The sequence below is a fragment of the Halichoeres trimaculatus genome, unplaced genomic scaffold (genome assembly GCF_033239565.1).
Source record: "Halichoeres trimaculatus isolate MK-OKI-2021-1 unplaced genomic scaffold, fHalTri1.1 fHalTri1_scaffold_24, whole genome shotgun sequence".
Lineage (NCBI taxonomy): Eukaryota > Metazoa > Chordata > Actinopteri > Labriformes > Labridae > Halichoeres > Halichoeres trimaculatus.
The window spans coordinates 3294881-3322477 of NW_027437202.1; the positions used below are offsets into that span (position 1 = coordinate 3294881).

Sequence of the window (27597 nt, forward strand, 5' to 3'; positions counted from 1 at the left end):
CATTTACAGCCATTTTTATATATGACACACACACTCACACTCAGTCCGTCACACTCATGTGTCTACTTAAACTGGTATAATAAGAATAAATTAACAAAGTATCATGCTGCAAAAAAAGCCAGAATTTATCAGGGAGCATCTTTGAATCAGGATCAAACATCTTGTTGCTGATTTTTCCATTCAGGCATCACACGGAGACATCGATGAAATCATGAAAACGCTGAAATTAGGTCCATTATTTCTGAGTCAAAGGGTGGAACACACAATACTCTGCATGAGCAAATTATCTATTCACAACACCAAGGACATCTGTGAGGAAGTTAATTTACAAAGGATGCTGATCAGAGGTCAGTCCAGTGCCGCTGCATGCGCTTTGTCAGTGTAAAACTTAAAAATGTGACCCTGCTTCACGTCTGTGTTCAGCTCCTTCATGTAGCAGATAGAAGTCTTTTTTCAGTCAGTCACTTTCCTGTTTTTTTAAAGGCCGACATCTTTTGTCAGAGGATGTTTAGAACTTGGCGAACCCATCAGGCTCCTGGTCATGTCGTGACAGAAAAGTGGAACCAGAAATTAATTAAGTGAAAGAACAAAAGGCTTTTGAGGGGAAGTTTGCTTCTTAGTCTGGAAAAAACATGGATTTAGTCTTCTTAAACTGAGACCAAGTCAAATATCTTCCTCAGACGCTTTCCTGACGACAGATAAATTTACAAGAACTCTACTTTCAGATGATTCGGCTGCTAGGAATAGTCCCTAACATATTTTATTTCCTTTAATTGGATTTATGTGTAAAGAAAAGTCATCTGAATGATTCCCCTCATCACATGACCAGGTAGCCGTCCTAAATGAGTGCATCCCCTGCGACCTGTTCAGTAAGGTCTCCAGACCGCTTCAGCAGCCGCCATATTAGTTGGCGAGCTACTGTGACTGGACTCCACCTCCACCCCCACTCCCTCGTTCTGATTGGGCAGAGACGGGTGCAGGAGGGAGGAGCCTGTGGAGGCGTTGGTGCATGGCGGCAGGATCCTCGGCGGGGAGCGCGACTCCCCACTCCCACTTCCTCCAGCCATCATAGAGAACTGGTACGACCCGGCAGTAGTGGAGTAGTACAGGTGATACGGCGAGGAAGTGGACTGGAAGGGTCCATTCTGAGCCTGATGAGGGGTGTTCGCTGGGTACGGAGGGGGCAGGTATGTGTGGTACCGCCCTGTCGGAGTGGATGCCATCGCTGTTGCCATGGTGATGCCAAGAGCGCCGTTGGAGACCGGGTTGTGGGAGGGGGCGTAGGTGAAGGCAGCTGCTGTCGGAGGGTAGTGGACACGAGGGTCGGAGAAGCGGGAGTCAGGCAAGGACGGGAGGGAGGTGAAAGGTCGTTCTAGGGTCATTCTGGGGTCACCAAAGGCTGTGAGGTCAGGACCTGTGAAGGGTCAAAGGTCAGAGGTTTAGACCTTCTTAATTAGAGTCTTGTAGTTTGGCGTGCAGTGCTGGTGTTTCCTACCTGTGAGCCTTGAGGAGAGGTCGCTTAGCGAGGATCGACCAGGCGAGAGGGGATTGGCCGTGTGGACGGTGGGTGTGCTTATCTGACCAAGGTAGGGGTACGTTTGATCGTAGGACCAAGACGGGGAGGACTGCATCTGTCTGGAATCTGAGAGGGAGAGAAAATGATTAATTCATGCCTTCAGCAGCAGTTTGGATCAAGTTGTTCCCAGTTTGGGGACGAAAAACAAAAACTTTGAGGAACTGAATTTTCATTGCCAATAATGACAACCAGTTTTGATTTGGACGTGGAACATTCACATCTCTGAGTTTCTAAACATTTAAAAAGTATTAAATTGTGAAAAGATGTCTGCTGGACAAAAGCTGATTTGAAGAAAGAAGGTCTTAAGACAAAGCTGTGGATAGAAAAAGGATCAGAAGAAAGAGATGGAGGAGAGGAAGCAATTAACTTAGTGTGGGGGTGGACGGATAAAAGGGAGCGCTGTGTGTGTGTGTGTGTGTGTGTGTGTGTGTGTGTGTATGTGTGTGTTCTTTCATTCAATCCAGTCTTTTTCCCCACAGTCTAATAAATGCCACTGATCACCCACAGACTTGCAGACAAGCGTGTGTGTATGTCTGAGTGTGTGAGTGTGTGTGTTTGCGCAGTCAGACGAGGAAGCAAATTGTACACAGCAGCCGAGACGTCAATGAAGGCTTTTCAAGTCTCGCCAAGAGCTCTCCCAAGCATTGACTCTGCGTGTGTGTGTGTGTGTGTGGTTCTGTGTGTGTGATTATGTGTGGTGTATCTGGGTGGTGGTGCTGAAGGCCAGGCCCTGTGCCAAGCCCCCTCCTTTCCTGGCTTTCCTCCCCTGGCAGGGAGCGCTAATGTGGGGCAGGAGTCATAGATGGCTGGCTGTCTGGAAATAGAACTACAACTCACAGAAAAGTGTCTCCAAATCCTGAACTGGTGGGGAATGCAGGCTAGCTAGTGGTTTTTGTGGCATGAAGGTATTCAGATTTAAAAAACAGACAGTTTCTGAGTAGTTCTTCATGAAAAAAACAACGATTGAATTGTCCAAGAAGCAAATTTTCAGCACTTGCAGCCAGATAGGATTATATTTCCTTGACGTGCTGCACATACTCTGGATTTTGCTCCTGCTCACTCACACGGTTGTTGCGCTGCTTGATTTCTTAACTGATTGTACTGTATTTATTACCCACAGTAAGGAAAATTGAGAAGTGAAAGAAGGGAAGACAATTGTTAAAAGAGAAACGAAAGCCAGGCTGGGGGGTCTGATGACGAGGGGGGAGCAAAAACGGATTGAAAGGGGAAGAGACAGAGTGAAAGACAGAGGGTGAGAATGGCTTAATAACGGTTTCCGGCTGTTTTCATTTTTGGAGGGATCAGGAAAACAGTTTTGGGGTAGACCTAGCAGCTCATCATCAGTGTGAAACACAGTGTAACAGTCACATCTCAGATAAAGACTTTAAAGCATGCAGCCATTTGCTTCAAATTTTCTCACAGGAGCACTTCTTGCCAGCTGACTCTCATTTCCTCCTCAAGGCATAACTTACTTCCTCTCTTACTGACACAGACGCACGCAAATACAAAGAAATAAGAAGAAACGCTGCTACTAGCTCCACTCAAACAGTCGTATACGTAAAAAACACACACCGAACGTAACTTCCACTGAAGGCAAAAGAGGAACAGATACCATCTAAAGTGCCACATAGTGTATCCACAGCAACCGCAGCACACACTGTTTCAGGTACACACACACACTGAGACCACAATGGATCTCCCAAAAAACCACAAAGAGGAAGAATGAGGTTTGATGCAACTGGAGGCCCAAATCTGGGTACTCACACTAAAAGTGGGACAAATGTCATGTCAGTGTGGCTCCAGTGCCAAATCCTGAGCAGAACAGAGGCCGGGCACTTTCACCTGACGGTTAGCAAGAGGAAGTTAAACTAATGGTTTCTGAATCGTTTCTTAAACCACCGTCAGATCTGTTTATGTTTGTCTGGATCTCCGTGGGAGATCAGGTGAACTCTTTTACAGTAAGAATGACTCCATATCGGACACCATGTTGAGTCATTTGGTGAATAAATGGGATGTAAACAAGATAAGATCCAAAAATAAGAAAGAGCAAGTGAGCAAGAGTTGCTTCCAGAGAAAGATGAAGTCAACGTTGGCTGGGACGCTACGTCATCTCTGACTGAGCTGGAACCTTCTCCACTGGCCCCCAAAATGCTCACAGACCTCTTTGTTATTAGCGCCGTTTCATGTGAAGACAATTCAAGAAAATGACAGATCCAGCTTCATGGAGTCAATCTGTGGCATCCATGATTATCCATTTAAACTATCTTTTTCAGATTTAGGACATACGCAGTGTAGACATGTTAAGGCTTTTAGAAAAATGGATTGCCAGCATTAGCAGAAATAATTCTCAGTTGCCATGGAAGGACATGTCTGACTAATGGTTTGCTTCCTGTTTTCCAAATTGTATAACACGTTTTTTGAGGTCTGGGTGATTGCCTAATGAGTTGTGTTTGAGCAAACTGCAGCTTCTCAAACTAAAGCCGGGGTGGTAGCTCAGGAGCTTAAGGAGATCAGTCGGTAATTGTCGGGTTAGAGGATGTCTGGCTCGTCTGCCCACTGCTGAGTGTTTCTGAGTGATGCACTGGGTTGTTAAATCAGCTTCTTACCACGCGCACAAACCCAAAAATGAAACTAACATTTGGGACAACATTTTAATCCAAGCTCCTCTGTGTGGAAGTCTCACCAGCAGTTATCTGAGTGTGCGACGGGCTGGAGAAAGAGGCGGAGTTGAGCGCCGCAGGCTGGCGAGTGTTCCCGGACGCCTGGTGATGATGGTGGTGGGAAGGCGTCACCCTCATGGAGCTCCGCCTCAGGTGCTCCAGCTCTGTCAGCCTCTCAGAGAACGCCAGCGTGCCCGGTTTGACCTCATCCAGCTTCTGGCGATGACCTGGCAGAGGGAAATGACATGAAACTGTCATGGCGTCAGTTAACTGCTCCCTGGCACCCATATTCCATGTCAGCATAGCATGTAATCTGATTACATAATCCAGGGATTACAGTAACAGTTACAACCCGACACAGGCTATAACAATGCCCTGACATTATTAACACACACACACTTTGTCTGCTATTGCATTTGGGAATCTGGCGATGGGCGCCGCATAGGGGTCAGGCTGTCTCCCTGGGTGTGTGTGTGTGCGTGGTGGTCTGTCACGCTGTCTGTGGTGTTGGCTGCACTTCAAAGCGCTAAGACTGAGCTCCAGTTACAGGCACTTCCTCCCAATGGGGGAAGTGTACATGCATGTGTATTAATACTGTGAGTGTGTGTGTGAGTGAGTGTGTGGGCGGGTTAGAGACGAGTGATGGTTATTCACAGCTGAGCGGAGCTGGCAGGAGTCTTCCTCTCTCCTCTGATCACTGTCGCTCAGCTCAGACTGAGAGAGAATCATCGCTCTGACTTCTTTCCTTCAAAGTAAATCTGTTTTCTCTTCTGCTCAGTCATCCCACTTGAAGAAATCCCCACGTTTCATCACACTGAGTGGGTGAGGAACTCAGGGTTGCATCAACTCCTTATTGACTCACTCATCTGAGACTTTGTCTGCTGGGATTAGAGGGCTGTCTTCACTGAGTGTCTAGAACATTCATTGACTTGGAGAGCATTAATCTTTTTATTTGATCATACAAAGCCATGTTTGTTGCAGAGCCTGACACTACATTCCTGTCAGCAGCCATCATGTTTCAACTTGATACACACACTTCAAAAGTGGAGTCATTATTATGTTCTAGATAATGATAATTACTGTTTTTTTTGTCAGCAACAGTAAAACGTTGTCAGGGTCACTACTGTCTAATCAGCAAAGATTGGGGGGTGCCAGAGTGTCCCCTTGGGGCCAAAATTACACACTAAGGTGCCCTCTTGGGAGCCAAAAAATGCTATAAAATATCCCCTTGGATACCAAAATGCATGCTTAAGTGCCCTTTTGGGGCCAAATCACACACTTAAGTGCCCCCTTGGGAGCCCAAACATGTACCAAGTGCACTCTTGGAAGTCAAAATGCGTGCTAAAGTCCCCTCTTTGGGCCAAATCATATCTGCTAAAGTGCCCCTTTGGGGCCAAATCACATGCGCTAAAGTGCCCTCTTGAGACCAATCATGTGCTAATTCGCATACAGGCGAAATTCATGTCAAAGTGCCCTCTTGGGAGCCAAGATCTGTTTAAAGTGCCCTTACAGGACCAAATCACACACTTAAGTGTGTTCTTGGGGGCAAATCACACGCTAAAGGGCCCTCTTAGGGACCCAAACATGTGCCAAGTGCACTCTTGGAAGCCAAAATGTATGTTTAAGTGCCCTCTTAGGGGCAAAAACATGCACTTAAGTTCTCCCTTGGGACCAAATCACATGCTAAAGTGCCCTCTTGAGACCAAACAGGCCAATTTGCACTCTTTGGAGCTAAGATGCATGTTTAAGTGCACCTTTTTTGGGCCAAAACATATCCTAAAGTGTCCTCTAGGGAGCCCAAAAGTGCTATAAAGTGCCTCCCTTGGGATCCAAAATGCGTGCTTAAGTGCCCTTTTGGGTTCAACTCACACACTTAAGTGGCTTCTAGGGACCAAATCACATGCTAAAATGACCTCTTAGGGGCCCAAACATGTGCCAAGTGCACTCTTGGGAGCCAAAACGCATATTAAAGTGACCCTTTTGGGCAAAAACACATTCTCAAGTGCCCTCTTTAGGGCCCAAACATACTAGAGTGCCCTCTTGGGGGCATAATGTCAGCCAAAGTGCCCGCTTTGGTGCAAAAACGTGCTTATGAAACCCTGGAAAGTGGGGCAAACGCACTTTGCGCTTTTTTTGGCCCCTGCCCTTTAATAAGTCCGTGCATGTCACTGTATTGATTGTGAGGTCAGAGGACCCAGCATTGAGCCCTGTGGGCCGCCTCTTTTCATTATCAACTGAGAACATCACTCACGTCGTGGCTCTCTGGGACCGTCCACTGTGATCTTGATGGCTCTCTGGTACGTGGCCACCTGAGGAGGGTTGGTGAACACTGTGATGGTCAGGGTGAAACTCTTCCCTGTGGAGGCAACAGCGAGAAATAGTAGAGGAAGAGAAAGAAAAATCAGTGAATTAGTATTAAAAAATCCTTTCATTCCTGTTCTCCTAAAAATATCCTTTAGGTCTGTTTAATCCATTAAATAAATCACAGTTTGTCCAGACAGGAAAGAGCCAGAAACCTAGAAAACAAGTCATGACACGCTTTAGGTGTGATATTACTGCCAAGCCAAAGGTGAGGTCACTCCATCACTGCTGTTGCTACCGTTTCTTACATCTGAAAAAACCTTTGAGCACTGATTTAGAAAAGAGGATAAAGTGTTAAGATATCCCAGTATACAGTTTTACAGGACTCCAGCCAGCCAATCAGAGACAAGAGTTTAATTTGACCCTGGTGTAATCCAAAAATATCCACCATAAAAAAAGCAGTATCAGTTAAGCCGTGGTTAAAAGTGCAAATAAATATATGTCCACTGCAACAAATGTTTGCACTACACATTTATAGTCTGGGCCGTGTCTGTGGGAGTGTGTGTGTGTGTGTGTGTGTGTGTGTGTGTGTGTGGACCCAGCTCGGGGTCACTGCCAACCTCAGCTTTGGAAGTGGTACTCACTCAACACTAAGCTTGCTGCTACCACACACACACACACACACACACACACACACACACACACACACACACACACACGTGCAAGACCACCACTGTTGTTGTCTGCCAGGGCTGGAGTAAAGTTACCACATGCAGACAGTCTGATGCCACACACACTCTCACACACACACAAACGGCAGATGTACAGTATGTGGGTAATGCCAGGTGTTACTCTCACTTCTCTTTCTGTCTCCCTCGGATCCCGTGTGTGTGTGTGTGTGTGTGTGTCTGCTTTGGTTTACAAAAGTTTGATTGGATAACTTTAAAGCATGTGCTGCTCAGTGACGCAGGAGAAAAAGCTGCTTCCGATTTAGCTGAATGAAACTGTAACGAAAGCTAAAGATAACTCATCAAGAGTGTGTTATTACATGAAGTACAAATATATTTCAGTACCTCAAACTGTGCCTGTGCTCCGTTTAGTTTTGCTCTTGGTTGCTTTCTCGACATGCGCCGCGCTTTTGTGCAGGTTGTTTACACAGAAAGAGTTTACTGTAAGAGATTTTGGCTGATAGAGACAGGAGGCGGGAGGAAACAGCTGAGCTCTTTGTGCCTGTTGTGTCTATCAGCCAAGTTACACACACACACACAGGCAGTGTTTTCCACAACTGTCTGAACACACACCCCTATGTTTCTGTCATTCTGTGCAGATTTCACACATGAAGTGTGTGTGTCAGTGACCGTCATGTCAGGGCTTGCAGAGCCTGTGTCGTCCATTTTTGTCGGACTCATTGTCGCTGTCTTCACAATGCAATGTGTGTGTGACTGCATGTGTGTGTGTGTGTGTGTGTCAGTTCCAGGAATAACAAAGTGGTGTTTGTGCATGAGGCAGCGCATGTTCGGAGTCAGTTATTATGAAAGAGAAAAATGACGGTCCTGTTTAAAAGAGGAACTAAGAGAGGTGGTTTCACATGTGCACACACTCTTGCACACATGCACCTTGCAGCTCTGGACGGGAACTCGAGATTTATTCCATCAAACTTAGACATCCATATAGGACAACCACCCTAAATGTTTAAGACGACTCTCAACCTATTCCTAAATTTAGACAACAGGGTTCCCACCTTTAAACTTTCAAAAACAAGCTTAATTTGAAAGATTTCATCAGCCTCAGCTTTAAAAAATGACACCTCTGTAAATCATCACATAAAAACAGACACAGGCGGACTCACTCAGACTTTTTTGAGATTAAAAAAACAGCAACTGATATGCAAATCCCCTCAGTAACCGCTACACCGTGTACACACACCTTCCTGTGTCTCCCTGTGTTGTAACAAACACTTCTGCAAAAACAAAGGAGCACTGACTAATGGTGACTGAATATGAGATCTTTAACGCTGGCTGCCACCCACTCATAGAGAAACATGCTAACCGCTAGGCAAACCACCAAACCGCTCATTGCTGGCGGCAGCTAGGCTAACCACTTCCCACACGGTTAATGACATTTAGAGGTTCGAGGTGTTGAAACTCTGCATGACTTGTGGCTTGATTTGGCTTTTTTTTAATCATAAACTCTTGCAATATTTTATAACCTAGATTCTTCTTGGTTTTAAAAAGCAGGATTGACAGTTATTCCCTCTTTTCCTTTCAGCTGTGCAGCAGTTGTCATGTTTAATGTGCGCGCTTCGATGTGCGAGTGTTAGCAGAGCTTGTGTACACAGGCCCGGTGTTTTAAATAGATAAGTTGGGACATTTGCCTGCGACTGATTTAGAGTAACTGAGGTCTAGTGTGTCCGTTAAAGACATGAGAAAGGGGGGTCAGAGAGGGAGAGGAGAGGTAGACTGTGCTACAAGGAAGTTGTGTGAATACTGTTTTTATTCACATGTACTTCCCTAAATGTTTCCACGCTGAGATGTGCGCTTGTAAAAAAAACAGGTATTAAATTTCAACCTGTGACCTTTTTTTGACATCAATTCTGCTTCAGCTCATTATTCTCGACATTTGCGTGTCTGTGTGTGGTTACCTCTTCCGCTGCGGCCCACAAAACGCAGGTCGTTGAATCTGGCCACTTGATTCTTGATGGCAGCCGTGGCGTTTCGGAGCTCAGCTGAGTAGTTCTCATCGTTTCCTGCCATCACTGTCACCATGGTGCCATCTGGGGTGTCACCCAATGCAACCACCTGGAAACACAAGAGAGAAAATCTGTAATGAAGCCAAATAAATAAAGAAAACTTATCTCCACAGGTTAGGAGTGGAATTGTACCTCACACAGAGTGCACTAGAGAGCACATTCCCTTCCTACACACCTACGCAAATACAGCCCCAGATGGAGGCTGATTTCCATATTAACGTTAATCAAACCAAACCATCAGTGTGCAAATGACCACATAGATACTCCACTACAGCACGCTCAGTTTCTCTTTGAAGCCTGAGTCCTCGCTGTGAGTAACCACAGAGCGATAACCAGAACACTTTTAGGTCAAACGCCTCAAAAATCAAACTAACGCTTTGTCCCGCAGAGGAAAAGATTGGCCTTTCTTTATTATTAACAATCTATAAGTGACCATGAGAACAAGCTGAAACATCAATATGCTGATCAACCAATGACAGCATTGATCCAGACCTGTCGAGGAACGTGATTGGTTCAAATTTAAAAAACAACAAAGTCTGTGTATCATAGACGTCTTCCATGTTCTCTTCATATTATGTGTGTGTACATTACAGCAATCATCCATTATCAGTAAAAGGCAGTGACATCCGCTTATGACACTCCATAATGATGCATAATGCACCAAACACACACACACACACACACACACATATATAGATGTGTGGACGTTAATGCATAAAACTCAATAAATCAATCAGTGTGTGTTTTGCTGCTAAAAGCTCCTTTTCTGTAAATGCATTCAGTCCTAGAGTGCAGGGAGACACACATGCACACACACACTAACACGGTAATGTACAGAATACACTGTAAAAAAAATAATGTGTCATACATGTTAAAAAAAAAAAAACAACACACCTTAAAGGCGATGGGCAGCGTCTTGTTACACCTCCAGTGTGTGGGCAGCACCGAGCACAGGAAGTTAGGGCTGTCAGTCTTCATCAGCTCACCTGGATGATCTGAGATCACCTGAAACACACACACACACACACACTACAGTTACCTTCAAGTGCAAACTAAAAGAGTGTATGTGCTTTTTCTCCAGCGTCTGCGTACCTCCACGATGTTGCGGTCAGCCATTCGTAGTTTGCCCACCAGAGAGGCCCCACCTCCGGCCTCCTGGGCGCCCAGCGGCAGGGCCTCGGCCATCTTCCCCCCTGAGGCGAGGGTGGTGGAGGGAGGGGTGTAACGCCGGCCGGGGGCTGGGTCTAAGAGAAGGGAGAAGAAATGAAAAAGAGTCAAAAACACAAGCCATATTTTTCAATTAAAAAAAGTCGTTTTTGACATTTTTAGGCATAAATTGAACATTTTTCTCAGCTTCTATTCTGATTTGAAGAGTGACTCTAACACACTTCACTTTCTCTGCTTTTAAAAACTAAAACATGAGCTACATGACAAATTTGAATCATGAAAATCAGTGGAAGAAAAAGACAAAACCCCACTCAGATAAAACTAAAACACACACACACACACACGCTGCATGATGACACACACTGTGCTCACACATACCAGAGCGCGCAGTCATCAAACTACAGCCTGCAGCAGCTCTCCGCTTTCAGGGAATAATTGTGAGAGAAGAGTGCTCGCCGATAAACGGGCAGCTGTCTGTCTTACACTCTTCTTTCTCTCCCTCTGTGGTGCTGTCAGGCAGCCAACCCACAACTGCAGCCACATGCTGGCGGTTTTGGAGTTTAGTTTACACTTTTGAAACGCATCGCTCAGAAGCAGAGTGGGACCTCAGAGGCAGAGAACTCACCACCTCTTCTTGTGTTGGATTTCCAAAGAATTGGCTTGTTTTTCTTGATCTTTCTTTTACCTCAGAAGCTGTAAATCACTTTGTAGTTTTGCCTAAAACCACTGCTTTTCTCTTTCAGCGGCACAGAGTCATCGTCTATGGATCAAAATCACAAAGGATGCAGCTGGGTTGCCAACGGAGCTTACTGAAAGGTAAAACTGTCTGAAATGTTTGCTCTTTTTTCTTCTTATTTTTTTATCTTGAATACCTGAAGTGTTATATTTTAAAGGCCTCTGTGATCAAAATCAAGGTGAACACTGGCGCAAGAAGCCGGGGGAAATGCAGCTAGTAAAGGAGAGGAAAAAACAAAACTTTTGTGGAGAAAAAAAGTGACATTTCATCCTAATAAATCAGTGATTGTTCTTTTTTGGTTGTACAAATTAAGCCTCATAGGTGGACCATACACCTCCACCCTTACAGAATATTCATTCATGTTCAGAAGATTTAAATGGAGACATAAGAAGAGCTTTCTCTATTCCAGATAATATTTTTTACTAATTATCTATTGGATGATTTGAGGATTTTTTTCACTAGGACCAAATTTGTCCGTTTTGTTATCTTGTGGTTTATCAATAGAGGAAGTTACAAAGAGAAAAAAATAGATTACTTTCACAATTCCTCCTAAAAAGGCTGATAAAATTTGAGGTTTTCAGTTTAAAGAGTCCCTAAACGCAACATTAGAATTTAAATCCTGCCACAGGGAAGTTTAAAGGGAAATAAAAGGATCAAAAGAAGCTGAAATCCATCACACTGACGCGCAGATGACTCGCATATGTTTCCGGACGCGCACATAAAAATCAGCTCCGGCTGCACAGAGAGGAAGATATTCATCAGTGAGTTTACACCACTTTTTTCACGCTTTATACACTTTACATGCTTTATTCTAGAAGATGAAAGTTTTTTTTTTTTTTTTACCGTATTTGGCGTCCCACAGAAACACCATTTGTGCGCCACAGTGCGCCCAAGGGTACTCAACTTCACCGAGCTTAACCGTGACGCTCCTGGTTGTAAGCTTTTAGATTCTCTTCACTGCTTTAGTCGGGGTTTCGTCACTTTCTTGTCTTCTTGTGATTGTCTGTAAAATGTCGACCACTCTGTCGCGCGACGCAGTGCCCCGTCCGCACGCGCTTTACTGCAGCCTTCGTGCGTAAAAGTCCGTAAAAGTCCAATTCCGGTTTCCGCAGGTCGATTGAACACTTTTTGTGATCTGCAAGTCGAATCAAAGCCACTCTTGATGGATTTGTAAAGTCTTTACAGCTCCGTCTGTCTCCTTGCAGTAGAAATGTCGCCTCGAGACACTCAAGGGATCAAAAAATGAGTCGAAACACGAAGAAAACGCGTGAAATTCTCGACTACTTTCACATTAAAGCCAAAATAAGCAAAATTTTAAGCTTAATTTATCGCTTCAAACACGCGACACTCTATCCCTCTTTCTCTCCGTGAACATGAATGGCATCCCGGCTGACAGCGCCAGGCTTTTACCGTCAGACCTCCAGATTTGCATTTCATCTGCACACAGAGCAGCTCTCAGCCAATGAGAGGGCTCGCCGCTGGCTGGAACTAGAGAGTGGTTGGCCAATCAGCGTTATGTCCGTTCGCGAGGGGGTGGGGCTTGGCGGAGGAGGAGAGCGGAGCTACAGAGAGTACTTCTCTCTGAGTTGAGACTCTGATCAGATAAAATAACGTGATAAAAATAACGGATGGGTTTCTTTGACTGAAAAGTGTAATTACAAAACAAAAAAATCACCAAAAAACCTCAAAATTTATAAACAGTTAAATAAAATGAAGTGTGGAAAAACAATAAAACTTCCTCTTTTTCTTCATTTTCTGATTTTTATTAGTTATTTTTAATTTAATATATTAAATAATCCCAATTTTTGGTCGGACACAATATAAGCAAACTGTTTTTCTTCATCCTTAAAGATGAACTATCTTCTGCCAAGGTTGCAACAAAGGCAGAGCATCACAGCAGGCTGTCAGTACCACAGACTGACGATAGGGGGCAGTAGGTGATCTGAGTCATGGCACTCAATAGACAGCAGCACAGAGTGAAGCACACACAAGATAATCAAGGAGCGAAAACAGACTTAATTTTATGAAACTAATAATTTGTTATCTGAAAGAAAAAAAAAACCAAAAAACATTTCTGAGTTATTTGAAGAACAATTTTAACACAAACACGGTTCAACAGCTCAAATTTTAAGCAAGGTAATCTTTTTTAATTCACCATTTTGATGAAAAGTAATGATTTTAATCCACTATAAAGGCCAATTTTTGTCTCTTAATTTGTTAAATTAAATTTGACTCTTCTGATTTCTTTCTTTTATACATACATGCACAGTTCTACAGTTAATACTCTAGATCATTCTTTCTCCTTTTTGAGATTTAAGGCTTTATTTAAGGTGCTATTAAACTGATGTTCTGTTGTTGTATTACAACTGTAATATATTGCATTTAAAGTTTAATATTTTATAATGTAACTTAAATCAAAAATTTTATGTACAAATAATTCAAAACTGATAATTAAGAATAAAGTTTTATTAACTTAGATCTGCAAAACATTCATATTCAATTTACAGAGACTGTCCTAAAAATTAAATCACAATTCCTGACCTCATGTTGATATGAAAAAATGTAGAAGCATTAATTTTAATAAATTAAAAATACCGAAATCCTGCAGAAGTAAAACTAAAAAGCCGTGATCTTTAAGTTTTAACACATGGTGCTCACATCGTTACAGCCTCATCTTGCTTCCACTCTCTTTGAGTTTGATATATATTTGAGAGTCTCAAAAAGCCTGAAGAAGTCAATCAAAGCAGTTGAATTGTTCATAATAACTAATGAACAAGATGCCAGAACTATGAATTATGTTTTTCTAATACTAAAATTTAAAAAAAGGTAGTCTCCAGTCCCATCCTCTCCTTTACTTTCTAACTGTAAAGCTCCAGTGTCCTGAGCAGCTGTCTCGTCAGAGTCTTTTTAGAAGTCAGTCGATTTGATTCCAGTTAAATCAGCACGCTGTCGGATGAGTTTTAGAGAAACGCCAGTCTGCTCCTGCTTGAGCCGCTCCGTAGCCGAAGGGGGGATGATAAAAAATGTAAACACCTCCACTCTCGTGTCGGCCTGAGATGGACGTGACGTGATTTGCCCTCGGAAATATCTATTTTTCACTCCCTCCATCCAGGGCCTATTTGTCCTTCTTTTAACTCATAATCTAAACATCACCTGTGCAGCCAGACTCCTCAAAATACTGCTGAAAGAGCTGGAAACAAAACTTCCTCAAAAATGTCTCTGCTGAGCAAATCAACCTGCAATTTCATCAAAGTTAGCATCATTAAATCTGACACTGGACATTTATTCCTCGTTGGACCACATTTATTAATAATTCAAGCTCTGAAGGATGTTTGAAACTATATATCTGTGAATTTTCGGCCTTTTGCCAAGAGACACTCAGAATCTATACGCAGGTTTAAGCGCTGGTGGCAACTCACACACACACAAACATCATCAAATGGCTTTTTTTGTGGCATTCTTATGGAAAAAAATGCCTAAAAATATCTTAAATTGATTTTTATTATTTTGTGTCCCACTTCTTTAAATAAGGTTATTGCTAAAACAGAGAGGAGGTAGAAGAAAAAAGAGAAAGCACGGCAGAAGGAGAGGAGTTGGATTTCACTCAGCATGCATTTACAACTGACTGACTCGTAACGTGAGCCGGTTATTGTTCTCTGCTCCATAATCAATACCCAATCACATCCATCTATCAGAGTTATTGTAACCAACAGTATTTTAAACAACCATTAAAATTTTTTCAGAGCCTCTTTGTGAGCTACAGAAGCAAACAAGACAGTCAGCTCAGAGTGGGATTATTTCTATGTAGATATTTCCAGCATCTGACGCTGTTTGCAGAGGGCAGATTAAATAATTTTATTGTCTTTTTCCACCTAAACAAACATATGAGTGGTACCACTTTGTCCACAGGGGGCGCCAGTGTCAGCGTCTACTTAGAGTTACACACAGTAGCTTTAAGTTAGCAACATTAAATCTCCATGATAATGATGATGATGACTATGAGGCGTGAAGAAGATCAAGCTTTACCAAACAGTCCGCTTCCTGTCCGGCCTTTTCTCATCAGGTACATGGCCCAGGACAGGGGGCCCGAGCTGGAAAACGCCCCAGGGTTCATCCCTCAATCCTGGGTGCAGAAGCAGCAACGGCTGGGGCCAAAAAGTCCGACACCCAGGAGGAGAGCGCAAGGATGGTGTCAAGGTAAGAAATGAGAAAAAGACAAGAGGAAGAGGAAGCAGGGTGAGGAAGAGTCAACAAGTAAAGAAAAAGATTAGCTGAAATTATTTTTGATGTTTTAAAGTCCAAATTGGATTGTACAAGAACTCTAAAAAGAGAGTACGAGAACTCATTCGGGGAAAAAACACAAGCCCTCACCTTCACAACCTGCTTTTATACCCTTACATCTATCTCCTCACCCCTTCCCCCCCCTTTTAACTCACCCTTCATATTAGCAAAAACATGAAAAAAGTGAGGGAGCATGAAGTGAACAAGCGGAGAAGAGGAGGAGGAAGGAAGGAGCCAGTCAAGCTGAATTCATTCCCTCCTTCTCCAAAGCGTAGCCACGGGGGACACGGCTCCACTTTGCCCTCAGGCTCTTTAAAGCTGCTAATTTCATTTAGCTACTCAAATGATTTTTTTCCCCTTCGCTCCATTTTTCCTGTTTCTCAGACGTTCTCTTTAAAAATTGAGGTCACCGATTGGGTTCTAAACCTGTTAAACTTTTGTTTTAAAGCTCCTGTGTGGAGTTATTTACTGGTGATGAAACAGACTGGGAATTCTCTGTATGACCCCATGAGGCAAACATGACTATTATGGAAAACTTTTATTATTTTAGTTGAGGTATCAGTAGAGCCTGACACCTGTAATAAGGGGGTAGGTGTCAGACGTTATAGCAGGATATTTTTTCCGTCACAGCTCAGTTTCTTAAAGGGTCATAAGGTTGTCTGATGAAAGATATCTAGATCTTTAAAAAAAAAGAAAAATAGGCTATAACTTTGCCCTCAGGTGGCGCTGAAGTCATCACAAGCTAAAAGTTCCTTACAGGAGCTTTAAACCTTACTGATAAAACTACTAAAAATTATTTAAATGAAGCCATTCGCACTCATGATACACCCATAACACGGATGTCTTATCTACATAACGGCGTCTCGTATTCCAGACTTTTCTCTGGCGGTTAGAGCTAAATACAGATCCAGATCCAGACCTCAAGGTGACCACCGCGACTCACACACACTGCCGGACAGTGAGCTTCCCACAGAGACTCTCCCAGAGGCCCTCTGGCTGGTGACATCACCACAGAGTCCCTGTGTGTGTGTGTGTGTGTGTGTGTGTTTGTCTGTTTTAGAGAAGCACAGAACTGTGTGTGTGTGTGTATGTGGATTGTGACTGTGTGAGCTCAGCAACCTCAGACCAACAGTGTGTCTGGTGTGTCATTGGGTTATGGTGAGCCACAGTGGTCGTGTGGAGTGTGACTGTGTGTGTGTTTGGAGTAAGCCAAAACCAGGCCTGTGGAAGCAGAGTTTATACTGTGTGTGTGTGTGTGTGTGTGTGTGTGTGGAGTGATGGTGAGCCGTAATGTGGCTTTGGAAGAAGATCACTGTGTTTGTGTTTCTCATGAAAATCAAAGTAAAGCTCAAAGTCGCTCCCCACCATCATTTAAAGTCTGCCGTTTACACTGATGAGTTTAGAGTTTGACTAAAGAAAAACGAGGTTACACGCTACGAGGTGGAGAAAAAATGTCAGTCCTTGGTCTGCCAGCGGCTGTCTGCCCCTTCGTCCCCTGAGCTGAGGCCACCCTGAGGCCAGTGACAGTGGCATGGCGAGGATCAATACCACACACACACAGACGTTAGCTGACACACACAAGCTGCCACCCTGAGCGAGGGATCGATGGATGGATGAAGAGAGAGTCTGGAGATAAGAGGGTCCCTTGGTTTTAACACTCTTGTTTCTCATCAACACTTCATCTTAAATTGGCGAATTAAAGCTCCCATAAGGAATTTCAATACATGTCAATTTTGGCGCCTTGTTAATACCAAATTCTTTTAGCTAATTCTGTTCTAACCATGCGTGGATGCATTTTCTGACAAAAAAATATATCATGCTTTCTTCAAAGAGTACAGTGAGTCACAAATTGTTAAAAAAAGCTGTTTCTTTAGCTAGGTAGTCTGACAGCTACCCCCCTCACAGCGGGCGCTGGTGTCAAAAATCACACATAAGAAGCAGTTAGTGTTGGAGGTGATGGTTTGGTTTGTTTTTAGGGGTCAAACAGAGGATTTCCTATTACATGCAGAGTGTGTCATGACCAGTTAAAAAAACACTCACAGGAGCTTTAAGGTCCTCACTTTAATTAACATAAAATAACAAAACGGAGGGTGTTAGCATGTAGCTATCAAATGGGGCATAAAGTGTAAAACCTTCTTCTTAAGAAGTATGATACAAAAGTGGCACACACACACGCTCACACACACACACACACACTCCAAAGATGCCATGTCGAGTCGCTTCAGACACTTCAGTAGATTTGTATCGAAGCACTCTCATCAATTGATCAGTGACGGAGGAGTTAGCAATTGTCTCTAGTTAACAGAGCAGGCAAATCTATTCCTTCCTCATACACACACTTATAGACACACTATCACACACACACACAGAGCTGTGCACAGTACACACACACCTCCTCTATAATTCATGGGGTGTATTGTGCGGATGCAGTTAACTGCCGCTTAAAAGTAATTAATTGATTTTCTGACATATCAGTTAGCAGCAGCACCAAATGACACACACAGGATGCGCACTTGCACAAAGACACACAGAGGGGGAACACACTGATATCCATGCACAGTCGCATACACTCACACACACATATGCTAAAATTTAACCCTTTATGTGAACTCTTACCTGCTTACTTATTGTTTGTTACAAACATTGATTACTTTACAGCACTGGTTTACGACACACGGCTCAATGGGGGGGCTTTTGTGATGCGCTCAGTGGGTGATGAAGAAAGAAAAGGCAAAAATGCCCTAAAAAGTAACCTAAAGGATGAAAAAGTTCCACTTTTGTGTCTCAATCCTGATGAAATGGTTTAAAATCTTCTTGATTTGCTAAGGAGTGCGTATTTGTTCATTGTGTGTGTTTTTACGTCTTGAATTATTCAGCCGGCCTCTGTGATGAGAGAAGATGGGCTTATTCTGGCTTAACAAAACATTGATTTTCTGACACAAAAATGAAGGACAGGAAGAAGGAGAGAAGAAGAGAAAAAGCACAACTATTCAATCATGCGCACGCTCCAAGTTGGTTAAATGTTCATCCTAAATGGGGATAAAACGGAGGAAGACGGAAAGAATGAGACGCCGGATGAGACCGAGAGACGGCACGATGAGTCGAAGGAGGAAGATGGAGAGAGGAGAAGATAGAAGTGCCTGGGGCTGTGTTTAGTGCAGTTTGAATGGCTGAGCAGGTGCAGCAGAGCAGAAACTTCCAACTCACACACACACACACTTTAAAAAGAGACACACACACGATGCAAGCTCAGTGAATGTGGACGTCACAACTGATCGGGAAGGTTCTCCAGCTCTGTCCAAATCTGTCGGCAGCTGATGGATTAAACAGTAAAAGTTGGTATTATTGCTGCCTACACTTCCTGCTACCTATGGGAACAGATCTGCATTCCAGGTGTGCACGTGGAAGGGAAGGGAGTCCTCACAACAAACCAACATCGTGTTGTTGGCTGCACCTCTGAAATAAAATGCCAAAAAAAGTAGTTTTAAAGAGTATAAGACGGACTGATAGAGAGGCACAAAGACGAGGAGTGAGTCCAGGCCTGGAGGGCAGGAAGAGAAGAATGAGAGGAAGATTGAGGAGATCTCTGAGGAAACTTGGGATAGAAAGGAGGATGATAGAACCTGGACTAATAGGACAAACCTTTTACCAGTGTTATAAATGAACAAGCTCTACTTTTTCCACCTCTGCTTTAGGACCCAGCATGTCAGTTCCTTCACAGCGTCCGTCAATCACAAACAGCATCATACTGTACATACACACACCTCAATCTCCCTGTCACTGTAGACGGCCCCAAAAATCAATGAGTGTTTCCACGGCCCAGATCACTTCTGACAGTTCGGGAAGGAGACTTCCAATCAAGTAATTAGCCATTCACACCCCTCAGGCTTTGGTTACTTCATGTAGCATCTGTTTGCATGAATGTGTGTGTGTGTGTTTGCATGCTAAGTAACCCAGAAGATTCAGAATAACACAAACGGGTCATCAAAGTGGAAAGAACCACCAGAATCAGCCAATCAGACTCGTTTTAACCCGACCACACGGGGACGTGTGGAGTCCCAAACGAGCCAATGAATAAATCAGAAGGTTTAGTCGCTGGGCGGAATTTACAATACAGAAGAGCAGGGTGCTAATGGGTGTGGGCGACACACACACACACTCATATAAAGACGACTCTTTGCATTTCGTTCTTAACCACATTGTGGCGACAAATGGGGATGGAGGGAAGGAAATGGGGGTGAGGAAAGGGTGAGGCGACTCTTTGCATGACTTCTTCGTTAACCACAGCACCAAAGGGACCTCGCCTCGCCTCGCACAGGACACCTGTCCCGTCAGACTTTACAGATGCAGCAAGCGTCTCGCCCATTAAGGCTGAGGGGGAACCAGTGCGGTTTGGAGGGAAACGGGACGGGAACGCTGGAAAAGCTGCGGACGATCAGGGGACGCATCGATCGTTTGATGGCTGTTCGCTGTTGGCGGTTTCTCGAAACTTCAGGAGAGGTTAGAGTCAGCGGGGAAGTGGCGCGAGACAAAGAGGGCGGCTGAGGGCTGACTTTATCCAATTAGAAAAGAAATATCATCTAACGTCTTCTTCTGATCCTTAACTTCTGCTTGTGACGTGACAAAAAACGTCGACCATCTGTGAACAACACACTTCAAGGAACCACCAAGGAGAGGTCAAAGGTCATGAGCAGAGAGAAACTTCCTCCAAAGTGACATTATTGACAAGTGCAGAAAAGCGTCTAAAACTAGTCTGAGTTCAGAAAACTTACTGAAGAAACTAAATCTCACAGGTTTGATATGAAAAAGCAGCGAAGCGATTCAGCAGGCGATCGGAAGGAAGTGACCGAGGAGAGCAGAGAAGGAGGAGACGGAGGAGGAGAGATGAAACGGAGGAGAGGAAATGAAGGGATCTTTATTGGAGCTCCGTCTTCCTGCTGCAGCTGACGGAGGAGGACAGGAGGAGGAGTACACTATAAGAAATGACGCCGTGTTGAAAACAGAAGCAATGTGCTCATATTTTTACTCAAATTATCAAGTTTCACACACAACTAAAATAAGATTCATACTCTGCCTTAAAACTGAAAACACTGATTTCTAAATCTGAGCTCATTTCGTCCCCCTGAAACAGGAATCAGGATAAAAAAAGTCCCTGCAGCGTTGATATTTTTTACAGTGGAAGGTACCGAGATCAAACAGCAGAGCCCGGCTGTGTGATGTGTGGCCAGATCGCCACATGGGAACCACTGTGCATGCATGTGTGTGTGTGTAGGTGTGTGTTCTGCCTGTGCGAGTGAACACGTGTGTGTGTATATGTGTGTGTGTGCAGACTCAGGATCCATTGAAGGCCTTCTGTGCTCCTTCCCAGGCTTCAAAATAAGAGCCAGAGATCACAGCTGGACAAATGAGCCCCAACATGTTAGAGAAGAGGAACTCATGTGACTAATGTGACTAAACCAGCGTGAGTGTGTGTGTGTGTTAAGTGTGCTTTCATGTGTGTTTCTCCAAAGTGCTGAATCATAATGATTTCTGCAGACCCACTCAGACGGACGTATAAAACTTTACTGAGTGTAATAGTTGGACGCATGAAGGTGAAACACACACACACACTTTTTGGATAACAGGAAAATTCCTGTTGTACTTTTTCAGGATTTTCCCTCTCAGCTCTTCACGGAAAGTCCCTAAAAAAAGGAAAAACATGAAAATCTGCTAATTTCTGGGAATATTCTTTATCCCCAAAGGATGACTCCGGTGATTTTCCAAGAAGCCTCCTGTCCCACTCCCCCGAGGATAAACCTTCTCTTGAATCATTTTCTTTTTCACAGTTTTTCCTCTCATGTGTCAGCAACGTGAAACACACTCAAATATGTCGCCTGGCTCTGAAAACAGCTGCAGCAGCTGATGGCAGCTCCGCTCTGCTCTTTGAACACAGTGACTGCTTCAGGAAGAGTCGTGCTCACAGTAAACTGAGGGGAGGAGGAGGAGGAGGGGGAGGAGGAGGGAGGGTTTTCTGGTAAAACAAGTCCACCAATTTCTCATAAGTCCTCCCTTCTTCTCTTTTCATGTCTTTCTCACACACTTTCAAACATTTTTATGTCTTTAGAAGAGGGTTTGTGTGACATACCTCTCATTTTATTTGACTTTGTACAAAAAGAATACAAAAATGTGCTTTCTTTCCTTAATAAATGAATACATATCATGTCTTTCATGTCTTCTTTCTTGATGTTGTTCATTAACCATCCATGTTCTGTGTATTTTTAATTGTGTTTCCTGTTTCATTTTGCAGTTCTTGCTCCCTATAATATCAGGCTGAGTCTTTTTTTCTGTTTTCACAGAAGAGAAAAAGTGTGAAAAGAGGGAAACATGCTTCAGGAAGAGGTGGCGAGTGATTCCATGATGGTGAAGACACATGACGGTGGGACACATCTGCTGTGACAGGTACAGAGCTCACTCTACCACACATTGGTCGTTTTGGTCACTTTGCAGTGACTCTTTGTAGCTTTAAAGAAAATATTATTGAAATAAAGAATTTTATTTTTGGGCATATGTGGCAAGACATTAGCAAACAATAAAAAATGATGAGCTGAGCAATATTTTTTTTTACTTTTTTTGTCATTTTTTGACATTTTTGTTAATTTTTGAAAATTCAATTTTTGAAAAAAAAAAAACTTTTTTTTAAGTTATTTTTTTTTTTTTTTGCAAATTACTTCAAATAAATAAAACTAAGAAATCGCATGTACAGATTCATAAATTCAACAAAATGTCTTGGGTATATAACAAAAAATGATAAGCTAAGTAATAAATATTTTAAATTTTTTGTATATTTTGTAAATTTTTTGTAAATTTTTGAAAGTTCAATTAAAAAAAAAATGCAACTTTTTTTAAAAATGAAAAAAAAATGGAAGTTTTTGCAAATTTATTACAAATACATAAAGCTAAGAAATCACATGTACAATTTCATATATTCAACAAAATGTCTTATTAATTTATTATCCACTAGATTTTAACTATGCAAGATAAATTAGAGTTTGTGGCTCCAGAATGACTTTAATCTAGGTGAGCTGAGACTAAATGGCTCCTATGTAAGTAAAGGTTGCAGACCCCTGATTTAGAATAATTTCCCAGTACAAAGGTCATAAGTAGTATTTTCAGGCAAATGTAAAAATCTGCAACAACATTTTCTTTACCAAAATGAGACAAAAACTTTGGCTCAGTTTTGAGTTTTTGTAGTTGTTGCTGCAGGACTAGAAACAACGCTCTCTGCTCCTCCCTCCTTCCTCTTACCAGACTGATAAAATAACGATTTCCGTTTCTCTCCTCTCACTGCTCTGCAAAAACTTTTTATTGGTCACACACACACACTGATGCAGATATAGAAACACACTCAAACCAGGAGCTGAAGTCCAGTCAGGTCTCTCTTGTGGTTATTTATTGCAGAATGCTGCTTGGTTTGCGGCTTTGGTTACAGTGTGTGTGCAGGCAGAGAGAGAGTTGGTGTGTGTGTGTGTTTGTGTGTGTGTGTGTGTGTGGTTTACCAGCAAGTCAAACCAATATACAGTTCTCTCCATGCAGAATGCTTGATCACACACACTTGCACACACACACATACACAGAGATCAGGTATCTGTGTGATTTGAATGTCTGCATGCAGATCAGATATTTGCATTAAACTCTTCGGTGGAAACATCTGTGCAAGTTTCCTCTCACACACTCTCTGCACGGTTTAAACACACACACTCTTTATTTTCCTCCTAAACAGCAGCAGCAGTTTTGCTGCTTTGCTCTGTGTGTGTGTGTGTTTGCTGAAAGCGAGGCCTTGTGTCTGTAACGGTCGCTCTATCACACACATCCTCCTCGCTTCCTTCTCCCCTTACTATCTCCTGTGTCTGTTACACACACACACACTCGCAGGCTCACACACAGGCATTTTGAAACTGTGTAACCGGCTTTTTACTTGGCGTCTGATTTGATCTGATGTGTCTTCTTCTGTCGTGCAATGCACATCATCTGTGAGAAGTCTCGACCAATCAGAATAGAGTCATTTACTTCCAGCTTTTTGAGCTTTATAAGGAGGTATGAATGAAGATATAATGGATGAATAATAAATTAAAAGGCCACCATCTTTCTATGGTGGCCCAGAATGGACAAGAAGTGCTCTGCTGCCTTTCCGGCCTTCAGGTGACCCCCTGACCGTTCCTTTCTACAGGAGCACAAGTGTTTTCTGACACTGTGATAAGTTATGAATGTGAGAACGCTCATATATTAACTGCAACGTGTGAAAAAAAGAACATTCTCAGCATCACATCTTGTAAAATCAGCCCAAAGCAGACCTGTGGAGTTTCCTCTGTTACGCTTTGCCACCTCCTGATAACACACTCTGTCTCTCACACTCAGGCAGGCACACAAACACGGCAAGGGGGACGCTTCAGATAACCAGAATCAGCCTGGGACAGGCGAGCGCGATGCAGACGAGAGGGTCGAAACAATGCGGACGAGGGCGAAGTGGCATGATGGGGTGTGAAAAGTGAGAAAAACAAGCTTCAGAGAAGTTTGATATATGAGCTGCGAGATGCAAATCCAGCATGTGGGGGTGGAGAAAGCGATGGCATAGAAAATGTTCTCACAGGGTGAAGGAAATTAAGGCTAAAACCCTGTTTTCAGATTATTTAAATATCAAACTATGCTGCAAAATGTGCTGCTTCTTCAAGTAACTGCCTTTGATTACCAGTCCAAACCAATCAAACTCAGAGCAACAGATTAAGACTCAGCCACATCTAAAATCAAATTTGACCTTTTGACCTTAGCTCCTGCTTTTACATCTCTTCCACCCCCAAAAAGTCTTGCCCCTCCCCTTTCTATCCTGCATTCGTACACAAAGCTGGTCGCGGAGATTAACCTCAGCAAACAGTGAAGACTCATGTGTTGCTTATTCTGATAAACCCAAGCTCAGATTAGTACACGCAGATAATCTCAACAACTTCTCTAACTGCATTCTCCTCCAGCTGATAAAGTCTGGTACATTCAGTCCATAACTGAAGAAACACGTGTTTACGTAAAGCAGCCATGTGTGATCTGTAAGTTTCATGCTATAGAAGTTATGACGGAAGGAGTGATGACATAGCAGCACATGACAGACCAATAGGATTGCAGGCGGGAAGCCCAATCAGAGATGAGAGTCACATTGATTCTTAACCACCGATTGGTTAACCACATGTGATGCAATCAGCTCATACTGGTTAAAATCCTCCATGCTGTGGTTTGATCGATGAATTTACAGCGAAAAGAAGCGTCTTCCATCGTATCGAAACTGATTCATTTAGTGAGCCTAAACCAGGCCTGAGGTTTAACCCACAAAATCTGTCACACCAGCTGTGGTTATACTGGGATGACCCCGCTGAGTGACAGCAGCTTCATGCCTGCAAACATCCTGTGTCAAACTGTTGATGATGCATGCACACACTCGGAGCTGCAGTAACCGCACTGCAGCGGCGGGAAACACGTGGTCTGATGTCGTTTTGAGCACCAGCAGCATGGCAGAGGAAGGTAGGCACTGTGACACGCAGAAACCGGGTCAGCTTGAGCCAAAACCAAAAACACACAAAGAGGTGCTGGTGATGACTGTCATCAGAGCGCTGGTCGTGATGTAAGAAGTGAGAACAGGGTTGGGCTTTTTCTTTGTGGTACCTAGATTTCACAGGAAACACGTCCACAGTGTTCTTGAGAATTTCCTTAGCAGAAACACCCTGCAGGTTTTTCTCTCTGTTCTTCTTCTCTTGAACGGTGACCTCGACCAGTCAAGCTAGAGTTGGGAGAAAGATGCAGACGTGTGGAGTCATCCTCACAGCTGCTGCTTGATGCAGCAGGAAGGAATGTATGTTACATTCCTCACTCTCCTCCCTCCTGTCGTCTCCTCTGTGAGCAGGAGCAGCCATGACACACGGAGGCTCAGGATTATCTTTTGTGCTGACAGGACACCTGAGAGTCCAGCTGTACTAGCGCGTGATCTTAAAACGCAAAATCAGACATGTTAGCATGAGCGTTGATGGGGATTCTGTAGCTTTTGGAGCAAGCCCCAAGTGGACACTTGAGGAACTGGAGTTTTTCCACTTCCAGCTGGCTTTGCAGTCTCTCATCAGCAAGCACAGTCATGCAAATTAAATAAATCTCCCAAATCCACCTACCTCGTTTCAGCGCTGAGTGATAGGCTGACAGAGTCTCAAAGATACTGTTGGATGCCATCAAATGATCACCAGTTTTTCGGCGTCTCTTCCTCTTCTTCTGTGCTCTTTCTCAAACCTGTGCATGAACAAAACACAACATGAATGAGTCCTGGACTTCAGTGTTCACCGCCGACCTCTCAGCCACAGACACATCTTTCTCCGTGGGCGTGAGCATGAGTGAGGCAGTGTGGGAAAGCAGACTTGTCATTGATTCTCATGAGCGATAACAACACATCATTTCACACCTTTAGCCTGGGGTTGATTTGACATTTAGGGAAGCTGGGGTCATCTGAGGCATATTCTCAGATATGAATGGGCTCTCAAGCCTTTGGGTGACTGGTTTTTGCAATTTATGGATGGATTAAGGTGGATTAGTTAAAGCATGGTTATCTTCTGACACCTTATCACTGAGAGCAGCATTCACCCACATTCACTTCAACAGCTTCTCACTTATTCCCTCAGCTTCTTGTTGCTACTGTGGCCCCACAGCCAGAGTTAACCATGCTGAACTTTCCGGTGGTTTCCTGCTTTGTTGGCCGTGACGGTCAGCTCCCCCTGATGCAGATATCTGTGTGCCGCTTAACTGACTGTCTCAAGTCATGTGTGGAGAGAGACGGCGCTTTTATGACTTTTCCTGTTATCTCTGACTCCGACAGTTGAGTTCCAGTAGGAACTGAGTGTATGTAAATATGGACAACGTGCCAGCTTCTCCTCTCAGTGTCAAAAAAGTGAGGCCAAAATAGCACCATGAAAGTTTCAAATTTAAAATAAAAAGTAAATAGCTCATTCAAAGTTGAGTCGTTGGTGCAATCAGTGTTTGATTGGTGCAATATTTGCATAAGAAACTCATTAGAAGTCAAATTAGCTAGGTGCCCTCGTTAGCTTTTGCTAAATTTGAGCAGTGGTCACTTCCTGTTCGAAATCCAAGATCTTAGTTTGTCAAATTGGGAGATTTTGCCCAAAGATTAGACACATGCAGGAGGTGGGCCAGGATAAGCTGCTGCTGTCACTCTTCTGATGCCATGTGGAAACATCCAAACACTTGGACTCTTTCTCTACCAAAAAAAAAAATAGCTTGAAGTTTTTCCCATAACTTTGTCACTAACAAACTTCTTTTCCTGCTAAAACAAGCTCAAATTTTTCCATTAAAGAAAGAGTAGAAAAGAATGAAAGCTTCAGTTTGTTGTGGTCTTATTTGTTTACAGAGAACTCACCAGGGAATCAAATTACCGCTGTCCTTCGTTCATGCAAATGTTTGTTATCAAAGCAAAGAGACCTATCAAAGTTTATGTGCTGTGTATTAAAATTGGGTGGATGTGACAGCACTGAAAGAAGCGTCATTAAAGAGTAATAAAAAGCAGCAGAAGCCGTGTTTCTGTTCTCCTTACCCCAGCTGAGGCGTCCCGCTCCCGGAGGCGGTGGAAGAAGATCTCCTTGTGGTTTCTCCAGTTGACTCAGACGCGAAATACTCCACAACACTCCCTCATTCTTCTACCTTTCTCAACTTGTGGTGCCCAGAGCTCTCTTCTGCTTCCGCACTTCTTTCTCTCTGCCGCCATGCACATCTTCCTTTATCTCTGAACGCTCTCTATGACTCCCCCTCCTTCTCTCTGGTTTTGGCGTGTGGTTTGAACCCCCCCGATGATGATGATGATGACTTTTGTTTTCAGATGCGACTCTCCTCAGTGTTCAGAGGGATTCGTCGATACCAAAAGCCACCTAGTTTGGTTTCTATTAATCTGCCATTGTGGCTGCATGCATGTGTGTGTGATTGTGTGTTTCTGTGTGTGTGTGTGTAGTCAAACTAACCACCTGCCCCCCTCAGCCAACAGTTTGCATGGAGGAAGTAGCTGTGGTTAGGGCAAGCGAAACGAAGAGAAAGGGCGTTGTGGTGTGTGTTTTTTAGA

The 27597-nt window shown here is 43.5% G+C and overlaps 1 protein-coding gene across 5 annotated transcripts; it reads right to left on the bottom strand.

The window, feature by feature from the left end:
• Window positions 1-66: 66 nt before the first annotated feature.
• Window positions 67-27341, bottom strand: runx1 (RUNX family transcription factor 1). Of its 5 annotated transcripts, XM_074664573.1 has the most exons (9): window positions 27079-27341; window positions 25652-25766; window positions 10379-10530; window positions 10181-10291; window positions 9179-9335; window positions 6488-6592; window positions 4260-4487; window positions 1496-1642; window positions 67-1414 (listed from the first exon to the last, which is right to left on the bottom strand). In XM_074664573.1, the coding sequence occupies exons 2-9, from the start codon at window positions 25707-25709 to the stop codon at window positions 867-869; spliced, it is 1506 nt and encodes a 501-aa protein (XP_074520674.1). In that variant the 5' UTR covers window positions 25710-25766; window positions 27079-27341; the 3' UTR covers window positions 67-866. The 5 variants fall into 5 exon arrangements, with proteins under 5 accessions (XP_074520674.1, XP_074520673.1, XP_074520672.1 ...); XM_074664572.1 differs by lacking the exons at window positions 25652-25766; window positions 27079-27341 and adding an exon at window positions 15216-15366 and having other exon boundaries at window positions 4260-4463; XM_074664571.1 differs by lacking the exons at window positions 25652-25766; window positions 27079-27341 and adding an exon at window positions 15216-15366.
• Window positions 27342-27597: the final 256 nt, after the last annotated feature.